The sequence below is a fragment of the Sylvia atricapilla genome, chromosome 4 (genome assembly GCF_009819655.1).
Source record: "Sylvia atricapilla isolate bSylAtr1 chromosome 4, bSylAtr1.pri, whole genome shotgun sequence".
Classification (NCBI taxonomy): domain Eukaryota; kingdom Metazoa; phylum Chordata; class Aves; order Passeriformes; family Sylviidae; genus Sylvia; species Sylvia atricapilla.
The window spans coordinates 9,077,554-9,097,888 of record NC_089143.1 but is presented as its reverse complement, the minus strand read 5'-3'; the positions used below and the strand labels follow the sequence as shown (position 1 = coordinate 9,097,888).

General features: G+C 39.2%; 1 protein-coding gene across 1 annotated transcript; it reads left to right on the top strand.

Moving 5' to 3' along the window:
- The first annotated feature begins 1,370 nt into the window (after positions 1–1,370).
- TMEM33 (transmembrane protein 33) lies at positions 1,371–11,895 on the top strand. Its single transcript, XM_066317062.1, has 8 exons — positions 1,371–1,423; positions 1,516–1,580; positions 2,874–2,968; positions 3,411–3,598; positions 4,578–4,645; positions 5,419–5,552; positions 7,476–7,559; positions 8,931–11,895. Exons 2-8 carry the CDS (start codon positions 1,524–1,526, stop codon positions 9,058–9,060), a joined length of 756 nt encoding a protein of 251 aa, XP_066173159.1. The 5' UTR covers positions 1,371–1,423; positions 1,516–1,523; the 3' UTR covers positions 9,061–11,895.
- Positions 11,896–20,335: the final 8,440 nt, after the last annotated feature.

Genomic DNA, 20,335 nt, shown 5'->3' with positions numbered 1-20,335 from the left:
TCAGGTTCTGCATTTTCAATTTAAAAGTGTTAACTAGCCTAAGATTGCTTAGATTATTTATAATTGTTATGGTATTAGAATTCTTATCAGCTGACTCTTTGGCTCCTTTCTTGTCAACACGCTTCATTACACATTCTTTCTGAGTGTCTTCCAATCAATCTTTAAGTTTAATCACCAGAAGCCAGAAATGAGGCTGATTGCGGATGTTGAGTCCAACATCCTTGGTCACAGGACTATGTCTTCCTTGCAGCTAAAGACTAATTGAATTGAAAGCCTCTGGGAACGATTAGAAGCAGGAGCAGACGGCTTGCTGTCCTGAAACCTGTGCTGCCAGGAGGGGGAACCTGCTGCACATCCTTGAGAGAAAGCCGCAAGCGCAACTGCATGAAGCCGGAGCCGCCAGAAGTCCAAGGTGTCGGACACGAGGCCCGCATTTCATTTTCTTTTGCTTTGATGCCACTTCGGACGAGTTACAGGCTTCCAGCTGAAAACAGGAACATGTTCGCATAGCTGTCCGGCTATTACGAATAAAAATAATAATTAAAAAATCAATACTAAAGGCAAGAGGAAGATTAATGGAGGACTAAACCTTTCCAAGACCTTGTAAATTACATATGCTACATGTGGGCGGAGAGTGAGCAGAAGACTGTTGTTTCTGCTTTGTGCCGTGATCCTCTCAGGGTTTTCCGATATAAGTATACCTGAGTAAAGGTGCCCAACTTTATGGTTTGATGATCATTGAGCAAAGATTGCAGAAACTTGTTTCAAAACTCCTGCTTTTTAACGTAATACCGCTTATAGTCTTTAGGCCCACGTGGCTTTGAAGAGGTGCGGTTTTGGGTTACCTCCACCCTTTTTTTTTTTTATATTATAGAGAACCAAATGACACTAAAACATTGGGACACAGCCTTGCACCGTTTCTGTGTGACACAACCTGGCGCTGTGTGACCCCACCGAGCCACCGCGACAGCGGGAATTGCGGAGCGCCCTGCACGGGTCCTGTGACCCTGCGGTCCCTCTCCTATCGCTGATGCACAGCACCGAGCATCGCCACATTGCTGCGGAAACCCGCCCTGGAAATCCGCCCGGCCCTCAGTGAGCAAACACTCGCCAAACTGCGGCCGAAGCGAGCATTATTGTTGTTGCTATTGCGGTCGCCACACACAAGTGCCCCTGAACAGACCCTACAGGCGGTGCTGAGCAGCCGGGCTACCGCGGCGGGCGGGGCAGGGCCCAGCGCCGTGCCCACAGGACTCGCCCCGCGGCCGCCGCCATCCCGCGGGGACGCCCCGGCGCCGGCGGGAGCATCCCAGTCGCCGCCTACATTGCCCGGCAGCCCCGCGGCCCGCGGGAAGTGGCGTCCAGACGCATCCGGGAGCGCGGATCCGCCGGAGCGCGTTCCGTGCCCGCTGTGGCGATCGCGGTGGGTCGCGGCCGGGCCGGGAGCGGCAGCTCGGGAGGCGGCGGGCGCTGTCGGCCCGTGCCCCGCAAACTGAGGCGCTTCTCTCCCCGCAGGTGCGGCCATGGCGGACTCCACGCAGAACGGGCCCATGCCAGGCGGGGCCGGCGGCGGGGCCGTGGTAAGGAGCTCCCGGGCCTGGGGTCTCCGCGGTGCTCTCCGGGGTTCTGCCGGGATGGCGCCGAGGCGCTGCCCGCCGGGCTGCGGCCGGGGCTGAGCGGCTTTCGCTTTCCGATTGAAAGCCTGCTGTTGGCCTGCCGCCGCGCTTGAAAATGGCTGAATAGAAAGTAATGCAGGGTGGTAGCGTGGGAGAATATGCTGATCTGAAAGAGACCCGCAAGAATCATCGAGTCCCGCTCGTGGCCCTGCACAGGGCACCGCAGAAGTCACACCGTGTGCGCGAGAACATTGTCCAAACGCTTGAACTCTGGGACTCTCAGGTCAGGCTTGGTGCTGTGACTGCTTCCCTGGGGAAGTTCCAGTGCCCAGCCTCCCTCTGGGTGAAAAACCTTTTCCTGATAATCTGACCTAGCCTTGACACAGCTTCCTGCCATTTCTCTAGTTATATTGTGCAAGTAAGATACGAAATCAGATTATGAAGGTGATTATGAAGGTTTCTGATAATTTCCGTAGAAATATAGAAATATATTCCATAGGAATATAGAGGAAAAGAGAAATCTTCAAAAAGCTGCTCCAAATTTGGAAAAAAATATGAACTCTTTCAGGTGGCAGGGAGCTGTTGTTTTGATCTTGTAGCCAGAATCATCCTGTGTTTCATTGGAGCCTTCCTGGCACTTTGGCTATATCAGGATTGAGGAGGGCTGTAGTTAGGGAGAGCTCAGCAACAGGAGAGGTGCAGGATAACTGTGAAATGTTTTCTGCTTTTTCAAGCCCAGGAATATATAAGCAAAAACCATGACACTTTCCTTGTAATGTAGTCATGCTAACTTTACCTGACCCTATATTTTCTCCCCTCACTAAGAATTGTGGCGATTTAGCCCCAATGTGTGCAGTGTGTTATAAAAGAAACCTTGAAGCAAAAGTCAATCAGGTCTAGAGACCCTACATGATAGTATTTGTGAAGCTGACTGTTTAGTGAGGTGTGTTTGGATAGAAAAACTATTTTATAGAAGTTCTTACCACTGTATTTGATTGTAATGTACAAATGAGCCTCTTGGTTCTGAGGAAGATGAGCTATTTTTGATCTGGCTAGTAATATCATATGAGCCAAGTATCACAGAAAAACAACAACAACAAAACCTTTCTGCTTCAAGCTATAATTTGCTTGTATTTGAGATTGGAGAAAGACTTGCAGTTTAATAGGGTTGGGAAGAATGTTCATTGTATGCAAGTATTAAGATACCAACTTCTGTTGGGGCTGGTGTGTTTTTGTATTTTTTTTTCCCCAATGTAGCAATTTCTGATGGCCAACAAGTTGGATACAGCAATGTGGATTTCCCGCTTGTTCACAGTTTACTGCTCAGCTTTATTTGTCCTGCCTCTTCTAGGGTATGTACTGTAATATTGTAAAATAGCATTAAAATTTTATGAACTAACTAGATTCCTTTTACATAGAATTGTTTTTGTTTTTTTTTTCCATGTAAGGTAAATTGCTGTTACCCAGCTTACTTCAGTGCTTTTTGTCAGAATAGCTTACAGATTTTAGATTGGGTTAAAACGCTTGTAGATGTATTTGGAAAATACATTGAACAAATGGAAAGTAGTGGTAAATGCATGTTTTCATGTGTAAATGGAGTATTATATTCAGTTGTCTTAGGCACTTGCAGTAATATCAGTGTTAAACAGTTTCTGGGTTATTTTTTGGGAACACTGTTTATGCACAATAATAGAAATAAATACTTTGGGTATTGTTCAGTCGTGATGCAATTCTCGAGGGTAGAAGACTGCTGAGCGTGGTTCACATGGTAACATCTCCTCTGATGATTTGCAGGTTGCATGAAGCAGCAAGCTTTTATCAGCGTGCCTTGCTGGCAAATGCTCTTACCAGTGCCCTCCGACTACACCAAAGGCTACCACACTTCCAGCTTAGCAGGGCATTTCTGGCCCAGGCTTTGCTGGAGGACAGCTGCCATTACCTGTTGTACTCCCTTATCTTTGTGAATTCCTACCCTGTTACAAGTATCCTTTTCTTGTGTCATCCTGCTGATGTTTTTAAGTATATTAAAAACATGATTCTTTTCATCACCTTTGCCATGATTTGAGAAACTGGCTTGAACTAGTTTGATATGCTTGCTGTTTATAGAACATACTCTATGTAAAATATGAGAGTCTTATGTTGATTGATCCATATTCAGCTCTATAATTTAAATCAGCTCTATAGTTAGTGCACTGCATTCTCTGGCTACTTAGATTTTCTTTTTTTGAGGCTTAAGTTTGGTGGATTTTATGGCCAGGCTCCAGTGGTATTTGGAGAAGTTGGTAATCTTCATTTATTGCCAGTACTGGGTTTATACATGTCTTCTCACTGTAGCAGACATTCATGGTGTAGAGAGATAATTATTCAGTAGTAGCTTTCTCAGATAAGTTATTAAACCGATAAAATCTTCCAAATTTGCTCCTGTGGATTGTCAAAGGTGACATGTCAGAGCTAACATTTCTTTATGCCACACTATGTATGCTTAATGTCCTACTCTTAAAGTCCTTCTGGCAGGGAAATATCTACACTCTTGCTCTGTAGAATTGGAATAGCTGGCTGCTGCATGTTCTTTGGTAAAAAAAATAATTTTGTAGCATCTTTTAACAAAAAATATGACTCCATGTATTTAAGAGGTTTTGGGTAGTAAGCTCCCATGTGCCTTCTGTGCTGAGAAAATGCATTTTAGAAGAAGTGCACTGGTGTCTAATGGTGTGTGTTACACTTCTGCATACTTGCAGACAGCCATATTTTGAGGTTAATAAAAATGCATAGCAAAGAGGTATAAGAAGCAAAAGGAAGAGCTATAAATATAGGTCTTAGACTTATACTTACCTTCATCCAGTATAGGTCGTTCCAGCCAAACTTTTGCAAGGAGCCATCAAGCTATGACTGGTGTAGTATAACATCATGGAGAAACAAAGTACTTGCACAGCCTGTAATTTTCCTTATGTCTTGCTTCAGTGAGTATTTTTCCTGTTCTGCTGTTCTCTTTGCTTCATGCTGCCACATACACAAAGAAGGTTCTTGATGTAAGTATGATATGTATATGTTACAATTAGTACAGTTGGTATTCGTGGGGTTTATAAACAGGTTTCTGTTGCAGCTCTGGTTTGGTTTTGTTTGGCTGCCCTAGAGGAATTGGAGTGAAACTGTCGTATGGAATCTCAGCACAGAGAATTTGAGAAGATTTTTTTGAGTTGGTTGGGTTTTGTCGTTTGTTTTTTTTTTTTACATTTTCCCCTTCTGTGGGATGATATGTTGAAGTTGACACTAATTATTTTTCTTCAAATGCTTTTCTTTGAAGGAAACAAAATGTGTGGAACAGTTGAGCTGAAACTTAAGACGTGTCTTTTTCATAGCCTGTGAATTTTACTGTTCTATTTCAGTAGTAAAGTAACAAACTGTAGGGTTAGACTAGCAAGCAAAATACTTGCCAATTGGACTTGCTGCTTGGTGCACTGCCTTGTGCATCTTAACATAACTCCAGGCTTTGGTGTTCCTGACTGGGCTGTCTTGCTACCATGGGTGCTTCCTCCTAGTGGACTGAACAAGGCTCATGGCTCTTTCTGTGCAGTTGAACCTAAAATTGGTGGGTGGGAGTATTGCAACATCTGATGCTTTTAATTGAACTCTGTAAATTATGGAGTTCCAAGCCTGCAGTAGTTTTAATTTCAGAACTGATGAAGTCTTAAAATGTTGAAATGGGTGGTAAATAGCCATGGTTTGCATTTTGTTTTCTCTGTGCTAATGAAGATAAGTGTAATTTTAATGTTTTCTGTAAATAATTTTTTCTTCTTTAAAGGCACGAAGTTCAAATAGTTTGCCCTTTCTGAGAAATCTCTTAGAGAAACTGAATGCTAATCAACAGAATATTCTAAAATTCATTGCTTGCAACGAAATTTTCCTGATGCCAGCTACAGTTTTCATGCTCTTCAGGTAAGAATTATGATACATATTTAAATAATTAGAAATTTGCTACGCCAGACTGGGTTTTGCAGATGAGTTCTCTGTGGGTCATAGTACTCCATTTTTATGGCTCTGGCTGACCAAGGCCTGAACATCAAATAAAATTTAGGTGATTCTTAGGCTTTTTAAGTTGGTGCATCCTGACATCAAAAGGCATTCACTATGAAGTAACTGAGCACCAAAAGCCTTCCCTTTCATAGTGTGGGTGATGAGTCATGTGGGAGTTTTCCAGGCTTGAAACGCGAATTCGCCTACATTTCTATCAGTACATTGTTCAGTAAGTTTAATTTTGGTTAGTTTAGTAGAATATTAACATCTTCAGCTTCACTGAAAGTGAACTCTTTATTTTTGACATTTGGAAGCCTGAAATTTCAATGGCAGAGTTTCATTATGCAGAGCGTGCAAGCAGGAGTAGACTGCGTTCTCTCCTGTGCTGCTGCTGAGTTTGGTTTTTTGTTCCATTTGATTTTGCCTGCTATGCAGCCTGTTGAAGTCATTTTAGGGATCTTGAACATGTTGGAATCCTACTGAAGTTGTGTAGGCATAATGATCTGCCAGTCACAGAAGTTTGGGTCATTGCCTTTTAATATTTGGAGGGGGAATGCACCCTTTGTTCTATACAAGTTATACCATAGTGGGGACGTTTATCTTGAGTGGTCTCATAGGCAGTAAAAGGAAGGTTTTACCTTCTTGAATAGGATACGTAATCTGTCTTTATCTTTTGCTGTATCAGCTGAATTTCAGTGCTTCAGCCCTCAAGGATTGCATTCCATCTGAGACCACTTACCAGCTGACAGATAACACTCTATCCAGTGTCTTAGACTTTCAAGTGCTTTGAACTTAGTATAGCTTTTTTTTTTTTTTCCTTTTGCCTCTCTGTGGAAAATGTAGTATGTGACATGTTGCTACTTGCTATGTCATCTAGTAAATACTGAAGCTTGTGAAAGGTCATATATGACCTTTATGGAGATCATATATGCCAAACTTTAAACAATTTAACTGCTAAATGCAGCTACTGTGAGATTTTGTTCTTTAAATGTTGTAGCATATTAAATTGTTTATCAATATTGTACAGGTTTCAAGATTTCCTCTTTCTTCCCTCTTGTAGCTCAATTTCACTTCATATTTTTCTTCTGGGTAAAGATGCTGTACTTGAAGGAATTCTACTTACTGGAACTTCCTTACCATCATGTTTAAATTCAAAGAGAATTTTTAAATAATGTGTTATTTAAAGTGGCTTCAGTCGCTAAAACTTAGGGCATTTCTGTGCTTTGCTGTGTATAGTTGGCGTGCTATGTTTACATGATATCACAGCACAGCCATGTCAAACAGCAGTTTTGTGAAATACCAAAGCCTAATTTCACTGTGACTGAAATAACTGGGTATTAGCTTGGCCTTAAAGTCTCATTACACATCTGTAATTGTCTGCAGTGTGTTCTGAGAAGTTTTGCAAAAGATGCTAGGATATGGTCCAGATATTCAGAGTACTTCAATTAGATTGAACAGAATCACTGTAACTGGACAATGTCAGCCAGTTTCTGGGCTTGACCAACAAGTGTTTTCTTGCTATGTGCCCACCATCATTTCTGTGACTCTTGCACACCACCAGAAATGAGGTATATAAAAACACTGCATAAATATAAGATTAACACAGGAACAGCACTTATTTAACTGCTTCATTGAGCAGTTTTATTCTGTAATGTTTCTGCATTTGTTAGGGTATAGTTATGTACTTTTTCTTGTCAGATCTAGATTTTTTTGAATCAATGTGACCCAAATCTAGCTTTTTTTGTGAGCGCAGGTAGTTTGCTTGCTTTTCTTAGGAAAATTCCTGGTTTTGGTGTTTTGTGTTTTTTTGTCCCTAGTAAGCTCTACTGAACTGTTCTCTTTCAGTGGACAGGGGAGTCTGCTGCAGCCATTCATTTACTACAGGTTTCTTACGTTACGCTACTCTTCTCGGCGAAATCCGTACTGTCGGTAAGTACTAAGTGGATTTTGGAAATTAGTGTTTAACTGCATAGTGCTTAGGTAGTCAGAAACTTTTCATTCTGAAATGAATGCAGAACTCATAATACTGCATCTGCAAATGGCAATTGTAGAATGTGAAATACACCTGGATGCTAAATAAAACCCTGACTGGTTAAAGGTTAGATTTATTTCATGTAAGTGATTAGAAATGTACCACCATTCTTGAATGGGAGCTTTCAGAACCTGTTTGTGTGGTTAAAACTACACTTGGGGAGAAGAAAGCCTTTCTTATCAGAGAGAGATCCTTATTTTTAGATTCCAGGTACATCTGAGGCTAGGCCCAGATATGAATAGGTGCTTAAAAACTGGTGTAATATTGAGAGAAAAAAATCCTCTGGATGATCTTGAACACGTTCATTACCTTTAGTTAAATTCATAAATAAGGCTAATTGTATTTGAAATAGAACCTTATTGATTTTGAAAGTTGATCAAGCTAATATTATTGCTTTAGACTTTGAAATCACAGATATTCCTATGAGTGTTTTCTCAGGTGAGTGCTTCCTCAAGAAGTTTTCTTGAAATCATTGCATAGCATAAGATTTTGTGAACAGACTTTCCAGTCTACTTGATCTGAAAATGGCTTGCTAGAGTGCCAATGAAGTGGCTTTGGCTGCCATGATATGCAAAGACAGGTGTGAGAATCATAAGCTTAATTGTCTTCTATTCCCTATTTTTGTAAGAAATCAATTGTTCCATCCCAGTACATATTTTTAAGAACACCAACAACATCTATGAAGTTGCTTTACTACTTTGGTATCTAAAAATAATTCAAGCTGTGCAGTACTAAAATTGACGTTCAGTAGAACTAGTTTATCCAAAGTGTTCTGCTTGAATTTTTGTAGTTTTAAGGGAAATAGGTGATGAGGGTTTTATTTCTCATATCTGTGTTCTAATAATTGCTTCTGCAGTGCAGGGTTCTTGCATAATGCCAAGAAGTAGCACAAACTCAATAGCCTCCCAGCTCCTTACACTATTTGTGATAAAGCATTATTCTTTTTTCTCTTTTTTATAGTGCTCCTGTAGCCTTTATAATCTTTTTTTCCTTATTTATTTTTTTGCTTGAAGGTAGAGTTTTTTCTGTTGTCTCTAGTTCAGTAACTTCCAGCTGAGGATGGATATAGAGTTAGTTAAAATGTTAATGTTTTAAAGTCAAGAATTCTGAAGCTTTTGGAAGCAGCACTGAGTTGGTCTAAAGAATTTAACTTAAAATGTGTATGTGAGTGTGATATTGATATAAGAAGTGAATGAAAAAGATATATGTAGATAATACTTATAATAAATGCTGTAGGATTTTAAAACTCTTCAAATCTGATTTTTCAGGACTCTCTTCACCGAGCTCAGGATTGTTGTTGAACACTTGATAACGAAGCCCGCGTGCCCTGTTTTTGTTAGGAGACTATGCCTCAGTGGCATTTCCTTTATAAGCAGATTGGCACCAACTGTTGCATAGCCAAAATCAGGCACTGGTGTTTTGTGAACATTTTGAGCAGCTGGCACTTCTGCTGATGATTGGAAATTCCTGGTTTTACACTGATCTCACTCCAGGCTGTATAAAAAAAAAAACATATATGCTTTTCTTGGAGATAATATGAAATTTAGCATATCAAAAACAAATAATAGAAACTTAAATTAACTGTGTTGTATTATTAATTGGTGAAAAAAATTAGCTGCATCCTACCTAAATCATGTCCTATCATACAAGTTTGTTGTTTTGTTTTGGTTTTTTTTTTTTTTAAATCAAGGATTGTTTGAGATTGATTGAAACTTGTTATAAAGAGATCTGTGCTCACTAGGTTTATGTTAGTTGGAATTATAGCTACTTTAGAATGTCTCCAGTGGATTGCAGTTGATACACATACCTATGCAGTACACTTTGGACAGTATTCTTCTGCTTACTAAATGTATCTGTAGAACTGTTTTTTCCAATTTACTGTACTCAGTGTAGAAATACAGCCCATTTGGAAGTTAAGACAAGGGATTTAAATCTATCAAGCTGACAGAGATAACACTCCTTTCTGAAGGAGAGGCTATTTTTTTTAATACTTAAAAAGAACTCTTCCATGATTCTACCTTGTGATATAATCTTACATTATGCTGTTGAAAGAAATACCAAGACTGAGCACAGAAAACTCTGTGCAGTTTTCTTGTCATGACAAGTTGTTTTACCAAGCCAAACTGCTGACCTGTAGGATTTTCAGACTAAGATGCAATGCTTAAACTTTTAACCATGTCTCAAATGGACTAATCAATGTTATTGAAGTAACTTTTGCGGAGTCATTGCAGATTTGTTCTTGTGTCCACACAAGTGTGAGACTGCAGTAATTCAAGCATGTAAGCTTTTTAGAAAATTAATCTGTACGTAGCTCTATATAAATTGTTATTCCTGTTTCTGAGACTGTCATTGTGATGGGAAATTTGCATAAAGAATTGCACCTGTTTAGGCAGCTTCTGAAACAAATAGGTGTAGGATTTCTTGGCATAAATCCATGTAATGACTGATCTGAAGCCAGTGTCATGACTACAGAAGTGAATATTAAATTAAGTGCATAAATTAATTACACTGATTATGCATTCACCCAGCAGCTGAAGGGTAGGTCATGGTAAAATAATACTACCTGTCTGAACACAATTTCTTTCCAGATATTCAAGGCAAAATATTTGCCAAGTTTTCTGTAGTTAGTGTTTGTATTCTAATTGCATAAAGGTAAAGGGCTTTCATTGGCCTTTTGTAAACTTCTATAGCACTGAACTTAACAATTCTTCCACGGTCAGAGAAACGTTATGAGAAAATCTTGCAAAAATAGTCTTGAAGCAAAGTATTTTCCTGTAACTATTGAGTTATTTTGTTTGTGATATAGATATCATTCCAGCTTTCCAGTTACATTAGTTTTTAGATCAGAGCCATGTACTTATAAACTTACTTCTTTTTTTTTGCTCAACCTCTTGGTACTGATGAACCAGTTGGTAATTGAATATGATATTCTTTGACTACTTGTCTTGCTCTCTGAATGTGATTAGCTATTTATAGAATACTTGCACACTGCAGAAGCAACTGCATGCAGTTAATGCTCTACAGCTGCTAAAGACTTGCAATGAGATTGATTATGTGTATATCCTGTAATTTGAGGATTTTATAAAAACTAAAATTTCTACTGCAATAAAAAGAGTGTTAAATGTAACCTGCTAGGCTCTTCAGGCTCATTTTCTCTCTTTAACACAACTTACTGATGCTTGAACCTGGAAGTTGAGCAGAATGCTGTCCTGTGCGTATGTGTACATGTTCTTATATTCCCACTGCTGCTTTTGAATTGGGATGTAATGTCTTGTGCATTTCTAAATTATTTTATAGGGAATTTTTGCCTCCTAAAACGCAAAAATTTATGACCCTTTCCTTCAAAATCTAACCCAAGAATAAGCATTTGGGTATTGGGATAGTGGTATTTAATCAGAGAAAAAAATCCAGTCCTACTTATTACTGTTCCAGTTCCTCAGCACGATTCTAGTCCCTCTGTCATATTGCATGATGTGTTTTTTGAATGGTGACATCAGATTCTCTTCAGCTGTTTGCACCACTGTGATTTAAAAAGGAATTTGGTCATCTAAGTTGATCCCTCACACTGGGAGTAGAAGGCAAATAAATCTGTAATTACTGTCAGGAAAATAACACGTTCTAAGCAAATTTTTGTGGTCTGACTGCTGTTAAGGGTGCATTCTACTGTTCCTTAATTGTATGATGTTACTAAATTAGAGATGAGTCTAAACTGGATCCAGTGTAATGCAGCTGTAACTGAAGGATGCTAAGTAGAGATCCAACTCAATGAATGCAGGAGAAGGATTAAAAGGAGTCAGTGAATGACAATGCTGTGAGCAAAGAGTTGGAAGACTGTGCTATGAATTAGAACTTAGATGTGGATACTGAATTTATCTCTTTCTATTAAGGCTTGAAAATGGACCAAGAAGAGGAAATTTCATAAAAGGAATTCGATTTGGTTTGGCCAGTAGCATATTCTTGGCTTTGCTTGACAAATGAGCAGCTTGTGGCCTGGTAAAACTTACTTCTCTAAAAACATGGAACAATGTTGTAAGAATAACGTTCAAGCCAAATAAATAGGGCAACTGACCTGTGCTCTGCATCAGCTCTGATTTTTACTGTAGCCTTTCAGCTGCCTAACATCAAGGTTCCTCAATGCTGGCAAAAATGTTCTATCCTTGAACCTGCTTCCTCACCACAGTTTGTGACTGTTTGTATTCTAATGATTAAATTAAATGTAAAATGTTGGTTGTATCCTGATTGCTTGAGGGTTTTTTTTTTTGGTGAAGAGAGCTGTATGTTCATGCTGCTATGCTGTCAACAGCTAGCTGTGATGCCGAGGCTGTGACAGAAGTCTGTGATTGGAGAGAAATTTTGCAACTGACCATAAAGTGCCTGCCTATCCCAAAATGAAGCAGAACAGTTTTATATTACTGAAAGGTTTCCTATCTAATGTGATAACTGTTTCCACTGGTACAAACCATACTGCTCACTGCTTTTTGTCATCTTACCTTTTGTAAGTAAAGTGCTGTTGCATAAATTCTGTGGGTAGACCAGCCCCTTGCTCTGTACAAGCTTTCTGTAGAAGTGATGCTTCAGTTTAACACTTGTGTGTTTTCATCTGTAGATAAAGTGTCAGGAGCCATTGGGTCTGTTGGACTAGCTAATGCCAGTTAGGATTTCTTACACACAAAATAACTCACCAATACATCCATCCTCTCCTTTATTGCCTTTTATTTAATTTTATACATACATTGTCATTTCTGTGCTGTCAGTTTTAGGTTTTGCTCCCTTCTTTGATGGGTGTTTAAGTGGAGCAATATCTGTTAAAGTTTAAAGGATTTAAATAATTATAATTATGAGCCACTTTTTCTTCCAGCAGTTTTGGAGCTGCTAACTATGAATGTGGTATACTGTCCAAACAAATAAAATAACGTAGCAAATTATTTTGTACAGTCTGTGTTAGACCCTTTTATTATTATGCACCTGTACTGCAACATTTGCTGTATAGATGCTGTATTTATTAAGGAAGTTCTTACACATTTTAAAGAGAGGAATGGAGATGTGGAAGGAAAGAGCACTGCCTTAGTGGATGTAAGAGTTCTGGCAGAGCAGGAAATAGAAAAAAAGAGTTGGACAAGTGCTCAGATGAAACTGATCTGTTCCTACTCCTAAAATTACTGAAACTGTGGTCTTAAATACTTTAAAAAGTTCTATACCTTATATTGCTCAAATAGAAAGTGCTGTACCTTACAGTGCTCAGATTAAGGGTAAAGAAGACATTGTGCTAGAACAACATGTTCTTTTAAAGTGGTGTCATTGATTTTCACATGCAATGCTGGGTGTGGCCCTTGTATCATCATCTCTGGCAAAAAATAATGCAACAGAGTAAGATCCCAAGTGCTTAATGTGCTGGGTGGTAGTAGGGTATGCTAATTTGTTTTAATTGTCTATAATTTTTAATTGCTGGCGTACACCTATTTGTGGTTAAACTAGACATACACTGAAATTGGTTGGAGTATCTTTGTATTGTAACTTCTGTAGTGCTATAATAAAGCTGCGGAACAGTCAGGCCTTGCTGTTTTAAATCACCTTTTAAGGACAGAACCTTAAGCAGTTCTTTATTTCAAGGATGGAAATATATCAGTATGGATAATGTAATAGAATTTAATCTTGAATGTGGATTCAAAAATTTTTTTCATAAAATCTCAGCATTACTTTTTAACTTCTCTGCAGAAGCTAGCTCTGTGATAGTGGCAGATGTTGTGCAGGTAAGGGAGTTTCATTGCTTAGTTCTCTGCCATCCAGATGGTATAAACTTTTAAAATTAATTGAAAAATTCATCTTTTACTTGTATTCAAGGACTGAGGCACAAAATGCTAATGTAAGGGCTCAGAGGGGAAATATAGTTCTCCTGCATATTTGAGAAAATGTGAAGCCCTTTCAAGAAAATCTAATAAACATAATAATCGCAGGCTGCTGACACTAAGGAAAAAGCACCTCATTCGCTCTTTCTTTTATGCAGCGATTTACTGGTCCCTACTGATTTTCAAATTGGATCACTGCAGTAAATTATCCATACCAGTACCTGTGAAAGAAAGCATTGGGATCCATATTTGTTCAGTGCTGTGCTTAAATCAGCAAGAATGACAAATTTGATGGTATGAAATTGGAAATACCGAGGGCTTCTCTCAGTGAATGAGCAAGTATCTCCATTTGTAATTTATTGTGACCCTTTTTCACTGTTTGTGCTTTGTATGTCAAATATTTATTTTGAAACAAATTAAATAGTTTTCTGTATTGATACCTATTGCTTTGTTGATGTTTTTGAAATCAAATTGTGTATTTTTTTGGATTTTAAATATTACCAGTGTGTGTTGCAAAACAGCACTTACTTAAGTTCAAATCTGAGTGAGTTTGAATTACTGACCAACAGATTTGTGTTAAGTGTTCCAGGTGCATGTTGGGTGTTGGTTTTTTGTCTGTGTTTAGAGTTGTGCAGAATGCAGTGAGCTACTGCAGCACCTCATTTACTTTTTCTAGGGAAACGGGAAGATTAAGGTGTATATCAAAACAAAACCAAGGAAAAAAAGAGCCGATCCCTTCCTTTAATTCATTGGAACAATTCTGCTTTATATCTGGCATAGGTAATATCAAATCCTGTGGGAAAAAATCTACCTATGTGCCCAGTTTACTGCCATATTTTCAGTGCAGGTGTTAGCAGAGAAAGTTGTATACCTGTGTTTTGGCAAAAGTCCTGTCCTTTTAATTTTAAGATAGGTTACTTTGTGACTATGATTACAGCCTTCTACCTAAGTAGGTGCCACTGCTGAACTGAGAATGAGTCATGGTTACTGCTCAATTACGTGGAAATTTTGTCACGATAATAATAATTTGTTTTGCAACTACTAAACAAAATTGTGAACCAGTGTTTTTAATAATGTGACCCTATGTACCCTCTTCTTGTGGGCCAGGCTTAGCTCATTGGTGATGGCACAGATAGTAGCTGCCTTCTGTTCAACCCAGGTGCCAACCAGATGGGCTTTATTCTACCACACCAGGCTACCACCATACAGCTGGGGTTTTGTAAAAGCAGTAGTGTGGATTGTATTTTGAGGAGCCATAAAAAACTTCGTTCTTACTTAAATTTCAGTTCATCTCTATCACAGCTTCCGTGCATCTGACCATGAAAACTTGCTTGTGAGGTGAGTGTTTTAACAATCCAGACTCCTGCCTGGCATGAGGAAACTGCTTTCCTGGAACAAGTGCAGATCATGGTATTTTTATTTGCTGTATGTGTCCCTGTGAATATTCACACGTGTTCCTTCACCAGTGAAAAAAGCAGTGCTAGAAGTATGTTAGATGAAGATGATGCATCAGTTTGTTTCACAGGAAAATGAAGCTGAAAATCAGAAATTGTAACAGGCGCAGGACTAGATTACCTGAAGGAGTTAAAGCCATATCAGCTCAAGTTTTCGTGAAGGTAGAAATGCAATAGAAAAAAGAAGGTAGAAGAATGGGGAGAAAAATAATGAGAACACAGAAAATCATACAGTCATAGAATATACTGAATTGGAAGGGAGCAAACAGGATCAGCAAAGTCCAACTCCTGGCCTTACACAGGACACTCCAAAAATCAATGCCAGTTCTGTGATACAAAGACGTCTGGAAATCCTGCTAGGTGCTCTGCTACTTTCACAATCCCCATTTCACTATTCATGATTTCATGCCATCAGTATCCTCTGGATAGCACTTAAATTTTCAAGCTGTAAATTAAGTATAATTTATTCTCCATTAAAATACTATTGAAACAGCCACACTGTACAGGAGCTTACTTGAAATGGAAAACAGCTGCAGTGTTCTTGAATATGTTTGGAAGTTCGGCAGTGAAAAAGTAAAGAAAAAAATATTCTGGGCTGCTTGGCTTTTTTTTTTTTCCCCCCTTTTTTTTTTTTCCTTTTTGTTTTTGTGTTTCTTTGCTGTGTTTTTTTCCTGGCAATCTGGGGGAAGACCTTGTATGTGCAACTCATGAAGTTAAGTTCCTGATGTATGTTTGCATAGAACATGATACTTGTAGCTTAGTATTTTAATATTTTTGGATATTTTTTTTTAAATCTAGAAAATCTGACCAAACAGATGTCTCCATACAATGATCCCTTTCAACATACTTTCTGCTGTAACAACTTTAGTTAGGTTCTGACTAAAGCACAATAAAAAAAAAATAGTGAATCCTTTCAGTGGTAAAGTTTACATCAAAGCCATGAATGAAAAGTATTTTGTAATGGTAGATGGAAATCTGAGGTAGACTTTCTGAATTTTCATATGTCTAGTGGCATTTTCAGTTGTGTAACTGTATAATACAGAGGAATATTGAAGCCTTAGAAAACTGCAGGTACAGCAACAAGCATCAAGCTCAGCATGCATGTGTTTGAGCCTCCAATGGCTCTATTCACATTTCTAATTATCCCAAATTTTTTAACACCACTCTGGGGCAGAGGTAAGACATTTAGTTGCATTAATATGTATGTGAATGGATGAGGTATATATATATACTTAGAGCAGCAGATAAATGACTAAATGAAATGTACTACTTTGAGGGGTTTTTTTTCCCTTTTTGGAAGTAGTAATATATTTTGCACTTCATGATGAAACAGCCTCTTTCTGTCCTCTGGCAGCCTTCTCTCTTTGCAGTGTCCCACACTTGTAAGGGAAATAGTTTGTAAGGGAAATAGAAGATTCTTGCACAGCACAGGTGTTTCTAATATACTGCCTTTATGCACTTCAAACGTACTAATTGAGCTTATTTCACATTCTTGTAATTCTTTCTCTTTTTTTTCTCTTTCTTATCAGCAAAAGAATCAAGCTGCTTTTTTGCTGGTCTTTGCTTGGTTCATGTAAGAAATTATAGGACAAGTGGAGTAGCAAGAGACTGGAGCTGATGATGCAAAGAAGCTTCCTCCAGTCCTGTGTTCTTATGCATGTCTGTATATTACTGTAGAGAATGAGCAGTTGTTTCAGTATTTTATGTATTATGTACTTAGTATTGTTTTTTAAGAATTTTAAGCTAGCTTTCTTGCTTTTGGATGAAGATAAGTGCTGCTAACCTTAAGAGTTCTTTTTCCTTACTCAGAAGCTGGAAATTTTATTTGATTATATGATTTATCCATTTGAAATGAAATTGAATTCTTCCCCCATGTGCTAATTTCATTCCAAACCACTGACCTCTAGTGGCTGGTTTGCAACTATGAAGCTAAGAAATGCAGTAATGTAATGTGCTCCTCCTGAGTCTATTTGCTACAGCAAAGTAATTCTCCATTTAAATTTCTCAGGAGAATAATGCCTCTTCACAATTTATTTGTCCTTTGGCAGTCACTAGCTGCTGCTGGGGTTGAACTGGCTTGTTGAGGACTGCTGCCCCCCAGTTTAAGAAACTGCAGGTGAATGAACTGCATGTGAATAACTGAAAACACTTACCCATGTGCTAGAAATGAAAATATTTACTTTCAGTTTATGTAGATCTTTCACCCAATGACCATGAAATAGCTTTAAAGACCTGCATGACTCGGAGTGGTGTTATGAAAGCTTCTGAAGATTCACCATTCCATGCTTCAGAGGAATCATTCCCATTGTGCACTTGCCCACCACGAAATATTGTCTTGCTTTCTGTGAATTTAAATGGTTTGCCTGAAAACTTAAAGGCTGCTTGGGATCACTGGACACTTTATGTATTCACACTTTTTTTCTACTATTGGTATGTAGCTGCTTTGTGTTAACTGTATATGTGTAGGATCATAAAAGGTATAAAAATCCAAAGTCTTTCCCTTTTTTCCCCTTGCTATGCTGTATGAGAGACCCACAGAGCAGGGTATGATGGGAACCCTGAAGAGTAATTCAAACTCTATTAAGTCAATCAGCTCTTCTGGTGGATCTGGGGACATCGCAAGTCTCTCTCCGCTGTATGAACTTGAAATATTTCATGAATTTCAGATTTTAAAATATTCAAATTGGCTTTATATTACTTCATTTTTCATACAAGGAACACTAAAATTCTTCATTTCTTATTAGCCTTTACATATCACATATTTCTTGCTAGACAGTAATACTGGAAAATTTCATAATGATGGGCTGTTGTAGCTTGAGTAATACAGTCAGTTACGGAGTTATTTTAAATAAACAGGAATGAAGAAAAAAGTTTTCAAAGGCCTATATTTCAATCCAGTCACCTGTCTTTCTTGGTCTGCCAGCAGTTCTATGTAAACTCTTCAAGTGTCTCCATAAAACAGGTTCTAAATCTTAAGAAGGTTGTAACCATAGTCCCTGTTCTTCCTGAAGACCCGGTAAGGCAACTTAACCATATATTTTTCTAGGCAAGGTAATATGCTGTATAAAAAAGGGTTCTAGAGCTTCTGCAAAAGGAGGCCTGAGGAAATGACTGATAGAGTAGAAAGTCCCTCTCTTATGAACAACACACCGAGATCTTCACACAATTGGTCCCCTAGACAGAGGTTCAGATGGCACAGAAACCCATATACAAACATGGTGTATAGAAATAATATTTATTATCAGTTTAGCATTTAGCAACTTGAATGTGAATGTGACTTTTTTTTTAACTAGCTTGATTTTATGAAATACAGGCTTAAAGTAGCTGGTTTCAATGTCCTGAAATACCATATCAGTTAGGATGTTTCTCTGTTCATTGCTAGTGATTGATACTAATGGTTGAGATGCTCATAAATAAGGTTGATATTTTGTTCTTAGAATGCTGCAGCTGCATGCCAGGAGTCTTGCTAATTCATTACCAATTGCTTTATGTCCTTGGCTATCCCATGAAGAATAGGCTGTTATTGAAGCTCTTTTACTTGCTCTCTATCTCAATCAGTTTTCAGTGTTTGCCAATATAAAGTCATGCACAGCAGCTGATGGTGTAAATCCTGGTTGACCACCATACTGTTAGTATCTATTAATCTGTCTATGATATTCTAGTTCTATTATTTTCCTTCCTGTTTCATATTTGCAATGCCAAAACCAGACAAAAGAAAAACACTCACTCAGATGGATAAAAGAATATGAAAAAGTTAGTAGTTCCCTTTGGTTTTAGAGAGGAAAGAATAAACCTAAAGTTAGCATCTCTTCTAGAGCATAGCAGTGACTCTTCAGGTATAAATTTTTCAAGAATTTCTATACGCTTTCAAATATCTTTATGTAGGGGAAAAAATTGGGGGACTCTTAACTTCCTCTTTCTTTTTTTTTTTACTGTTAGGGCCTTGCCAAAATAACAAGCAGCCAGAAAAAACGTTATCAGCTGCATGTTAGACTCCAACTGAAACTGGTGAATTGACCTCACCTGTGCTACTTTACAACTTGCAGTCAATTTAGTATTTAACTCCAGTGCTGTACATCTGGTACTTAATGATACAGCATCTGTTGCAATACTCCTGATTTATTTGGTATGGCTGCAGTTGTACTACTGGGAAGATGAGTGTTAATTATTCTCTGGAAGTATTTTATTTCAATCTGCCTCCCCTGGGCTTCTAGGAAAACTTGTTTTGGCACTGCTGCTCACTAGGCAGCTGGTAAAGATGTGCCAGCAAAGTTTGTTTTAAAATGTAATTGTGTATGTTAAAGACAGGCACCATAATAACTCAGTGATCAGATGCTTTGTGGATTATCAGGTACAGTAATTATCCAAATTCCCTGTCAAGCTAATTTCTGGTGAGCTCCCATGACCAAGAAGCCTGGGACATTTTCTCAGTCATGTAAACCAGTAGCTATACTAGAAAACAAACAAACAAACAAAAAAAACCCAAAAAAACCAAAAACACAACTTTTATAAAAAAGAGTGTAACAGAGTGCCAGTGGGACCATTGACAGGCGTGGTCCTGAGCCAGGCTGTAGGTGAGCAGGGCAGGAGGTGTCACAGCTGGGCACAGGCAGCTCTTACAGCCCTGGAGCACGGGATCAGCCACATGGAACTTTCCCTGGAGGACATCATTTTAATCTGAACTGGGAGACGCATTTTAGGGGATGGCTTAGGCTAGGGGAGCACATTTTCATGTAGCAGTAATGCAAACAGATTTGGTGTACGTGCTTTAGTGTTATCTATGTCCAGGGAAAGGCAAGGAAGCTGGTGAAGGGGCTGGAGTACAAGTCTTGTGTGGAGTTCTTGAGGGGGCTGGGGGTATTTATCCTGGAGAAAAGAGGGTTCAGAGGAGACCTTATAATCCTCTACAAGTGCCTGAAAGGAGACTGCAGCCAGGTGGGGCTCGGCCTCTTCTCCCAAGTAACAAGAGCAGTCTGAAGCTTAGACTGGACGTCAGGAAGAATTTCTTCATAGAAAGGGTCACTGGTTAAAGACATTCGAACGGGCTGTCCAGAGAGGTGGCGGAGCCACCGTTGAACTCCATGATCTCGGAGGTCTTTTCAACCTAATTATATCTGTGACCCTATTAAAAAAAATCTCTAATGTGCTTTTACCTGTGCTAAGAAATGTAACGCGCGTGCCTTTGTCACACATACCCGTGTGCATTTCCCCTCAGCAGGCGGAGCAGCAGCGCGGGGCCGCTCCTGAGGCGCGGCACTGGAGGCCCGGCCCCGCTCCCCGGGCAGGCGCAGGCTGAGCGAGTGAGCGAGTAGTGAGTCAGCGCTGCCCCCGCACATCCGGGTGCCGCGGCGCCGCCCACCGCCGGCCTCCGGC